At 46.8% G+C, this 10,218-nt stretch overlaps 1 protein-coding gene across 3 annotated transcripts; it reads right to left on the bottom strand.

The window, feature by feature from the left end:
* Positions 1-4,937: 4,937 nt before the first annotated feature.
* On the bottom strand, positions 4,938-9,562 carry sp7 (Sp7 transcription factor). Of its 3 annotated transcripts, none has more exons than XM_071365944.1 (2): positions 9,422-9,562; positions 4,938-7,482 (listed from the first exon to the last, which is right to left on the bottom strand). In XM_071365944.1, the coding sequence occupies exons 1-2, from the start codon at positions 9,440-9,442 to the stop codon at positions 6,133-6,135; spliced, it is 1,371 nt and encodes a 456-aa protein (XP_071222045.1). In that variant the 5' UTR covers positions 9,443-9,562; the 3' UTR covers positions 4,938-6,132. The 3 variants fall into 3 exon arrangements, with proteins under 3 accessions (XP_071222045.1, XP_071222054.1, XP_071222038.1); XM_071365953.1 differs by lacking the exon at positions 9,422-9,562 and adding an exon at positions 8,392-8,699; XM_071365937.1 differs by lacking the exon at positions 9,422-9,562 and adding an exon at positions 7,756-8,307.
* Positions 9,563-10,218: the final 656 nt, after the last annotated feature.

Raw genomic sequence — 10,218 nt, 5'->3', positions numbered from 1 at the left:
TCAGCCAGGCAAAGATAAAGGTGGACAGGACCGATTCATTTGCATATGCAAGAAAACAGTGCCAGAGGTAAAAGGGACAAATCTATCGGACTGACCGGGTCTGACTGGTAATGATGGTTTATATGGGCCGGTGAGGTTATTCAACTGCATCTCAGCCCATGTGATTCTTCCGTGTTCTTTCTTCTTCACTCCTAAATGGGTAGGGGGGTAGGGGGTAGGTGATAAGGTAGAGTGGGGAGGGGGTAAGGTAGAGTGGGTAGGGGGTAGGGGATAAGGGGTAGGGGGTAGGTGATAAGGTAGAGTGGGTAGGGGGTAGGGGGTAGGGTAGAGTGGGTAGGGGGTAAGGTAGAGTGGGGAGGGGGTAGGGGGTAGGGTAGAGTGGGTAGGGTAGGGGGTAAGGTAGAGTGGGTAGGGGGTAGGGGGTAAGGTAGAGTGGGTAGGGGGTAAGGTAGAGTGGGTAGGGGGTAGGGGGTAAGGTAGAGTGGGTAGGGGGTAAGGTAGAGTGGGTAGGGGGTAGGGGGTAAGGTAGAGTGGGTAGGGGGTAAGGTAGAGTGGGTAGGGGGTAGGGGGTAAGGTAGAGTGGGTAGGGGGTAAGGTAGAGTGGGTAGGGGGTAGGGGGTAAGGTAGAGTGGGGAGGGGGTAGGGGGTAGGGGACAGGGGAAAATTTGCAGTCTAAAATAATAATCACACTGCAAATTGGCCCGAAAGAAGGCCAAGCAGATATAATATTTGACTAAAACATAATCATTTCAAACCTTGATTACATTTGGAGGCATTGCTCTGCGTATGGTGCCGTCTTTCAGTTGGGACGTTAAAACGGGCGTCCTGACTCTCTGTGATCATTCAACATCCCATGGCGCTTATTGTGAGAGTAGGGGTGTTCACCCCGGTGTCATGGCTATATTCCAAACCTGGCCTCATTCCATCATGGCCACCTAATCATTCCCCTCATTCCTAATTGGTGTATATCACTCCTCACCTCTCCACCTGATAGCTGATGTGTGGTGAGTTCTGGCACAAAACGGCCGCCGTGCATCACTGAGGTGGGTGCTACACAATGATGGTGGATGATGTGAGTTTCCCCCTACTATGTAAAGCACTTTAAGTACCTCAGTTAGTAAAATAGTGCTATATAAATCCAATCAGTTATTATTAATTATTATTATTTGTATACAATCACGTCTCTCTGTTATGCGTGGGAATACTTTGGAACAGATTTACAAAATTAAATTCACTTGGAGTTGATTTGCTGGTGTTTTTACAGTCTTTTAAGACCAACAATGAACATTAAAAAAAGTAATAATATATTTTAACTTGGGGGGAGGGGGCAAATAAAAGCACCCACGGGCTGCCAGTCGAGGAATCCTGTGCTACAATTTGACCAGATTCTCAGTTTATCGCCTGCTGTCTGTTACAGAATATATGTATCTTTTTATGACTTTATTCGAAGCTTCCTAGGTTTTGAAATAAAAAAGTTAAAATAAAGTTAAGGTTACCATCACCACTGTTGCTGTGCTAGCTGGCTGGGGTTGCTATATAAACAGGGAGCAAAACATCAGTAGTACAAACTACTGACCCTTCTGACCCCTCTACCCCACCCCCTCCCCCCTCTCCCCATCCTCTACCCCCCTCTACCCTATCCTCTCCCCCCTCCCCACCCCCCTCTACCCTCCTCTACCCCATTCTCCCCATCCTCTCCCCCTCCCCATCCCCCTCTACCCCCCTCTCCCCATCCTCTACCCCCCTCTCCCCCCACTCCCCATCTCCCCATCCTCTACCCCCCTCTATCCCCCTCTCCATCCTCTCCCCCATCCTCTCCCCCCTCTCCCCATCCTCTACCCCCCTCTCCCCATCCTCTCCCCCCTCTCCCCATCCTCTACCCCCCTCTCCCCATCCTCTCCCCCCTCTCCCCATCCTCTACCCCCCTCTCCCCCCTCCTCTCCCCATCCTCTACCCCCCTCCCCATCCTCTACCCCCTCTCCCCATCCTCTACCCCCTCCTCCTCTACCCCCCTCTCCCTCCTCCTCCACCCCCCTCTCCCTCCTGGAAGAGCGCAGGACAGGAGTGTCTCTGGTGGTGGGGGGTTAGGGTAGAGGGTTAGGAGGACAGGACAGTCTCTGGTGGGGGGGGGGGGGGGGGGGTAGGAGAACAGGACAGTCTCTTGTTGAGGGGTTAGGAGAACAGGACAGTCTCTTGTTGAGGGGTTAGGAGTACAGGACAGTCTCTTGTTGAGGGGTTAGGAGAACAGGACAGTCTCTTGTTGAGGGGGGTAGGAGAACAGGACAGTCTCTTGTTGAGGGGGGTAGGAGAACAGGACAGTCTCTTGTTGAGGGGTTAGGAGAACAGGACAGTCTCTTGTTGAGGGGGGTAGGAGAACAGGACAGTCTCTTGTTGAGGGGGGTAGGAGAACAGGACAGTCTCTGGTGGGTAGGGAGGGGTTAGGAGAACAGGACAGTCTCTTGTTGATGGGGGGTAGGAGAACAGGACAGTCTCTTGTTGAGGAGGGTAGGAGAACAGGACAGTCTCTTGTTGAGGGGGGTAGGAGAACAGGACAGTCTCTTGTTGAGGGGGGTAGGAGAACAGGACAGTCTCTGGTGGGTAAGAAGGGGGAGGGGTTAGGAGAACAGGACAGCCTCTGGTGGGTAGGGAGGGGGCGGGGACAGGTTTGAAATGCTTTAGTGAAGCCACTCTGTACTGTGTTCTGTAATGTAATTTCGTTTCGTTGTTTGAACGATGGATGTCCTTTGTCCATATACATAATGATTATGACATTATGTGAAACAAGTCTCAACTTTCTCATTCTAAATCATTAGAGGGAAAAAATGTACACAAGCTATCTTTGTCACTTTGTATATTCTCTCGTCAACCAACCATATTATCCTATATTTCTGTACTAAAGAGAAGGTATTTAGTACCTTTTTATCAACAACACTAATGTCCATGTTCCTCAGGCTCCAATCACTCTCTACACCTGTTTTAGCCTACAAACCCCCCTCTTGACTGGGGCCAATTATAATCTAGCTACACTAGACTAAACCTCAGTAAACCATACCTCCAGACACGTCCTCTCCTCTTCTCTGACTAAACCTCAGTAAACCATACCTCCAGACACGTCTTCTCCTCTTCTCTGACTAAACCTCAGTAAACCATACCTCCAGACACGTCCTCGCCTCTTCTCTGACTAAACCTCAGTAAACCATACCTCCAGACACGTCCTCTCCTCTTCTCTGACTAAACCTCAGTAAACCATACCTCCAGACACGTCCTCTCCTCTTCTCTGACTAAACCTCAGTAAACCATACCTCCAGACACGTCCTCTCCTCTTCTCTGACTAAACCTCAGTAAACCATACCTCCAGACACGTCCTCTCCTCTTCTCTGACTAAACCTCAGTAAACCATACCTCCAGACACGTCCTCTCCTCTTCTCTGACTAAACCTCAGTAAACCATACCTCCAGACACGTCCTCTCCTCTTCTCTGACTAAACCTCAGTAAACCATACCTCCAGACACGTCCTCTCCTCTTCTCTGACTAAACCTCAGTAAACCATACCTCCAGACACGTCCTCTCCTCTTCTCTGACTAAACCTCAGTAAACCATACCTCCAGACACGTCCTCTCCTCTTCTCTGACTAAACCTCAGTAAACCATACCTCCAGACACGTCCTCTCCTCTTCTCTGACTAAACCTCAGTAAACCATACCTCCAGACACGTCCTCTCCTCTTCTCTGACTAAACCTCAGTAAACCATACCTCCAGACACGTCCTCTCCTCTTCTCTGACTAAACCTCAGTAAACCATACCTCCAGACACGTCCTCTCCTCTTCTCTGACTAAACCTCAGTAAACCATACCTCCAGACACGTCCTCTCCTCTTCTCTGACTAAACCTCAGTAAACCATACCTCCAGACACGTCCTCTCCTCTTCTCTGACTAAACCTCAGTAAACCATACCTCCAGACACGTCCTCTCCTCTTCTCTGACTAAACCTCAGTAAACCATACCTCCAGACACGTCCTCTCCTCTTCTCTGACTAAACCTCAGTAAACCATACCTCCAGACACGTCCTCTCCTCTTCTCTGACTAAACCTCAGTAAACCATACCTCCAGACACGTCCTCTCCTCTTCTCTGACTAAACCTCAGTAAACCATACCTCCAGACACGTCCTCTCCTCTTCTCTGACTAAACCTCAGTAAACCATACCTCCAGACACGTCCTCTCCTCTTCTCTGACTAAACCTCAGTAAACCATACCTCCAGACACGTCCTCTCCTCTGACTTATAGTAGTGTTTGTCCATTTTGAGACATAGCTAGTATACACAAAACAAATTGTCTCTCGTTGAATAACAACATATACTTTATTGAAGAATCCCTACAGTTGGCCAATCACTGACGAAGGGGCGTAGACTTCGGCTGGAGAGATGGAGGAGGACGAGAGGGATGGAGAGATGGAAGAGAGGGATGGAGAGATGGAGGAGGAAGAGAGGGATGGAGAGATGGAGGAGGAAGAGAGGGATGGAGAGATGGAGGAGGAAGAGAGGGATGGAGAGATGGAGGAAGAGAGGGATGGAGAGATGGAGGAGGAAGAGAGGGTTGGAGAGATGGAGGAGGAAGAGAGGGATGGAGAGATGGAGGAGGAGGAGAGGGATGGAGAGATGGAGGAGAAAGAGAGGGATGAAGGAGGAAGAGAGGGAGGAGGAAGAGAGGTATGGAGAGATGGAGGAGGAAGAGAGGGATGGAGAGATGGAGGAGGACGAGAGGGATGGAGGAGGAAGAGAGGGATGGAGAGATGAAGGAAGAGAAGAGTCTATGTAGCATTTTACTTTTAGACTTTGGGATCGCTTGCTATTTCTGCAAGATAAACCTTTATGGAATCGAGTGGGGAGATGAGACTTATGGGTTTGGAAAAATGAAAATAACACCAGTGAACAAAGTAAATAGTTTTTTTTTCCTTTTACTGAAGCACCATTCCATGTCATGACTTCCAAATCATGACACTCAGACATACTCCTATACCAAGCTCATGCTGAATTACTGTTTCATTATTTAGCTCATTCCACATCCTGCAAAAGTTCCAACTAATATTCTTCATGAAGTTCAATCACAAAATATCAGGAGTTTATTATCCCAAATATCCATCATGCATTGATGTGATAAACTTTGGACTTTCTTTGAAGACATGAACATATAACATCTGATTTCTAATTTAATCAGTGTGTCTTAATATTATTGTTGTGTCATTTTCATTATAGTTGGAAAGAAGTTTATCAACAAAATAGAAAAAGGTAGAAAAATAACACACCTGACATTACAGCGATAAGTACCCTCAAGGAGAACGCTTTTATCAACTATCAACGTGGCAGGTGTTTAGACTTCACAATAGAAAGGTTATATAGAAAATAGTTAGCAGAAACAATTCATTTCAAGATCTATAAATACATCTTCAAACAAGATAGCACCAAAAACATCACCGTGGTTATAATCAATAAATAAAAGAAACCAAAAAGAAAATCTTAATTTACTAAATGATCAATGGCCAGCTTTATCTTGCCATTATTATCCAACAATGCACTGCCTGAAAAATGCACGATAATCTTTAATGCTTATAATTTAATACATAAATTAGATTATTTGTGTAAATCTAAAATTAAATAAGACATGATAGGAAGCGCACAGACTCAAACCCAAAAACAAGACGTACCCGATATCAGAGACTGGTTCTTACTGAGCCAATAATGTACCATGGCAAAGCAATGCTCCATTACGTCCCTCATACTAGATACACACATTTTCTTCTTGGTTTTTTCCCCCTCTGATCTTACAGATTGAATTTAGTGGTTTGTCTTACTGAAAATTAAGAAATTGTGTGTGTGTGTGTGTGTGTGTGTGTGTGTGTGTGTGTGTGTGTGTGTAGTCCACAGAATGGGTATTTCCGACCAGCCTGGCCAGTTATCTTGAAAGTCAATACAAACTATGTCAAATACATCCTTTGACAATTAATGTCAAACGCGCAGGCAGCATGTACAAATAGTAAATAATGCTGTTTTGTTTTTAGATATATAGTAAACTTTGCACCACAACGGTGGCACACTAACTGAACAAAACATCTCTATAAGACCCACATACGCTGAAGTTAAATCTCCAGCAGTCCACTGCTCGTCTCTACCCCGTTGGCTGAGCCAGTCTTCTCCTCTCCGTTGGTAGTCGTCTCACTAGGGACGTTGTTATTCTGCACGGCCGTGTTGAGGTTATTGGGGTCTGTCGTCTCATCGTTGTTCCTGGGGTCCTGAGCCTCTCCCTCCCCGGTCTTGGCCTGCTGCAGGGCAGACTCTGCGTGGGTCTTCTGGTGCTTGCTGAGGTGGTCGCTGCGGGTGAATCTCTTGTTACACAGCAGGCAGGTGAACTTCTTCTCTCGGGTGTGCGTACGGACGTGCCTCTCCAGTTCGTCGGAACGTGTGAAACGTTTCCCGCAGAACAGCCAGTTGCAGACGAAAGGTCTCTCCCCGGTGTGCCAGCGGAGGTGGGCTTTGAGATGCGAGGCCTTACCGTACACCTTCCCACACCCCGGGATGTGGCAGCTATGAACGGGCTTCTTCCTCAGGGATGCAGCCGAGGCCCCAAGCCGCTCCAGCTCCTGACAGTTGGGACAGTCACAGTTGGACCGGCCAGTGGTGGTTCCTCCACCGTACCCCCGTGATCCACCAGCAGGCTTCAGGCCCATCTGACTCTCCATCAGCCCCCCGCCAGACACCGGCTTGGGCTTGTACATGTCCTGAGGCAGCATGTGCTGGGAGGACTGGAGGAGGTGTGATGTGGATCCCAGGCCCACCGAGGGGTACTGAGCTGGGTTCAGAGAGGTGAAGTCAGAGGTGTAGCTGGGCAGCTGGGGGCTGAGGGAGGCTTGGGGAGGGACGGGTTGGAGGGATCCCTGGAGGCCGTCGGACTGGGGCTGGGCAGCACTCAGCCAGTTGGTATTGGGGTGGACGTCCCACCAGGAGGAAGTGGTGTTGGAGGGCGCGGCGGTGATGCCGGGGTGGATGCCTGCCTTGTACCAGGAGCCGTAGGGGTGAGTCATGTCCAGGGAGGTGTAGACGCTGGTCAGACAGTCGGCCGTGGCGTGGGCCTTGGACACCAGCAGAGACTGGTCCTGGCCCTGGGACATGGAGGTCTGGAAGGAGTGGGAGAAGGGGTTGTACTCTGACGTATACCCCCCAGAGGATGGAGGAGGGCTGCCAGTGGGTGTGAGTAACCCCCCTGCTGAGCTGAAGGAACCAGTGTAGGAGTTCTCCATGCTCTCTCCTCCTCTGCTGATTCTCTGTCCCTGGAGCTCTGAGCTCATGGTGTACTGCTTCTTGCCTGGAGCGGAGCTGCCGGGGCCGGCCTTGCCCGGGGTGGCTGAATCCCTCACCGGGCTGGTGCTGCCAAACTTGTTGCAGGTAGCGGTTAGCATAGCAAGAGGACTGGAACCATAGCGAGCTTCCTCCTAGAAGGGAGAGGAGACAGGAGAGATTAGACAGAGCAAATGGCTGCTGCTTCTGTCAGTGTCTAATCACAACAGTATGGCAGGCTGTTTCCCCTATACATCACAGAACAGAGGAGATTTACTTTGGTTTCAGTTCATTTCAAATTAAACTTGTTGATGAAAATATATGCCTGCTTGTTTTGGTAAACAGACAGAATAATTAAATAAGGGAAAAGAGGAATTAAATGTGATAAAACTGTATCTGAATAATGTACATTTAAAAACACTATTTACGTCAACTAAATTGTTCTCAGTAACAGTATTGTTGTCAGTTGAAATCTTGCCAAACATGTTAGTCCTGAATGGTCACCATGACATTTGAAACGGTTTGATTTATTTATACCCTTCAACAATGGCGCATTGTTCACACACGGACTCTCTCCTCATTGTCCTGTCTTAACATGATATTTTATAAAGATCACCAGATAAAGAACGTTCGAACAACAATCCGACTACCTTTGAAGAGCTCGTATTGAGCGGGTCGTGCATTAGGCTACATGGCCTTAATCCTATCATTTAAGATCAGCGTGTCAAGTGGTTACAAAGCGCAGGTCAAATCAACAGGAGATTTCCTCCAATATCCAATTAACACTCAGGACAAAAGAGCCAGCCAAAGTTGTATAGTGCACATCAAGTCATAGGACTTGTAGGCGGATATTTCTGCATGTGGTGGGCCTAGCCTATGTCTACTCGTTTAAAATGGACAGAGATATTCTCTTCTTTTGCTGAAAGTGCGTATTTGCCAGAAGGCAAAATAAATACGTTTCCCCCCAATTTACACTACACTGTCAGCTGATACCTGTTATTCCACTTAAGACCATTTAAGGCCTCTAGTCTCGTCCTTACAGCAGTAACAAAGTCCCTAATCACCAGCTAGCACCCGGAGGCTCCACACCAGGGTTGAGTTGAGGGGAGGATTTCCTCCGTCTGCTTGCGAAGCGCCTGCGGTGGATTTAGCGTATCCTGTTGCTGTGGTTCTTGTTTCCAGGTTAATTGCACCCAATCACCGAGATAAAGAGTTAACTGCGGCTGTAATGTGTTTTTTTTGTATGTTCACTACCCCTCCCTCTTGCGTTTTAACTTGTATGTCCTCCGCGTTATAGTGTTGATGAGCGGCAGAAATGTAATGCTTCTTTAATTGCAGTGGAATCAAGTCTGTACTGTATCAATATCTTCTTATTGGGAGAGGTTTGGCGAGAGATTTGCGTTTCGTGAAGATTTGGCTGTGGACTGATTTGTCAGGCATATACCATTTCATTCAGTCTGTCTACCAATCAGGAGGTCAGACCACACCTTTCTATATGAATTATATTTGATGTTAACCTGTTAATCCCTCATTCGAAGTCCCATTTAGTTCTTATATCAACTCATATGTTTGTTATGATAACCAACGTGTGTAAAGGTAACATTTTAATTTGGGATGTCTGCTAGCATAGCATATTGGTCTTGGACTAAGGCTGACTATAGAATACATGCCATTAATTTGCGTTAAATTACATACCCTTTATTTAAAAATGTTTTTGATAAAACCCAATATAAATGACATAGGCTATGGTATACCTTTAGTCAGAATGTTCAGTTACGCACATCGTTTCTGACAGATGGAGAGACAAATATCATATTTTAGACTACATATTTTACGACAATCTAATCTTGTTTTATAAAAGCATATTGTCAAATGTCAACAGTGCAACCGTTCTTTCTCCGTTTGACCTTCATTTCCTCAAGAACATTGAACAGTAACCTGGGACATGACGGATCCTTCCGAGTCAGAGTCTACGCGTGTGCCCATAGTTACCTCGACAAGCCGTAGCCTAGTTCTGATGGAAAATACAAATGGCGCGTCACTGTAAAACAACTTTAAAGTTCATTTAAAAACACAAACAAGAATATTCCATACCTCCAGAATAGATGCGGCCATCCCTGGGAAACAAAACCCCAAGAGTAGATAGTTAAGTCGGTTCTCTTCTCTGCTCGCAGTCCCGGGACAGTGTGTGAGAACTCCGGCATGAACGCACAGACGTATTGGGAGAGGCAGAGAGCCCGCCCCTTAATTATAGGGTCCGGGCTCTTTGAAGATTCGTTGAAAGCCAATAAAGGAGAGAGGGAATGAAAAGGGATGGAGGGCATGGGAGTAGAAACCATCCCACCTCCCCAAATGCACATTGACAAATCCAGATTAATCTTTGGGAAATGGGTGGTTGAGTGGCTATTATGAATGAATTAAGTCTTCAATAATTGTCAGGTAATTTACACTCTATTGGCGTCAAAGCGCCCAGCTTGCTCAGTCAGGTTCACTATTTCCTGTTCTTCCAGCATCAGCATCATTATAGTCCTATAGGTATAATATAGCCTACATATAATATAATATAGCCTACATATAATATAATATAGCCTACATATAATATAATATAGCCTACCTGCCAATATTAGGCCTAATGTTGACCATCTTTGGCGATAATGACGTAACGAGAAGGATCCCTTTTTTTTTTTGCGAACGGATGCGTTATGGTCTCCCTTACTCCCACTACTACCCTACTGTACCCCGTACAATTAATAATATGATTAGATATAGGCAAATTCTCCATAAAAAAATAACGTTGTTAATAGGCAGATAATGATGTAAAGCTGCTTGCCTTTCGATAGGTTATTATTATCGTGACACTGTCGCACACACTAACATGCTGGCCACGAATA

This window comes from Salvelinus alpinus, chromosome 2, assembly GCF_045679555.1.
Source record: "Salvelinus alpinus chromosome 2, SLU_Salpinus.1, whole genome shotgun sequence".
Classification (NCBI taxonomy): domain Eukaryota; kingdom Metazoa; phylum Chordata; class Actinopteri; order Salmoniformes; family Salmonidae; genus Salvelinus; species Salvelinus alpinus.
The sequence above is the reverse complement of the archived record's forward strand: the minus strand, read 5'-3'. Positions and strand labels throughout refer to the sequence as shown.

What these genes read in the sequence shown, in the direction of transcription:
- sp7 (XM_071365937.1), bottom strand. Translation starts at nt 7,812, where the DNA reads ATGTTTGGCAAGATTTCAACTGACAACAATACTGTTACTGAGAACAAT. An exon ending in CTGAGAACAATTTAGTTGAC is followed by an intron (nt 7,483 to 7,755) that starts GTAAATAGTGTT and finishes TCTCCCTTCTAG; the next exon opens with GAGGAAGCTCGCTATGGTTC.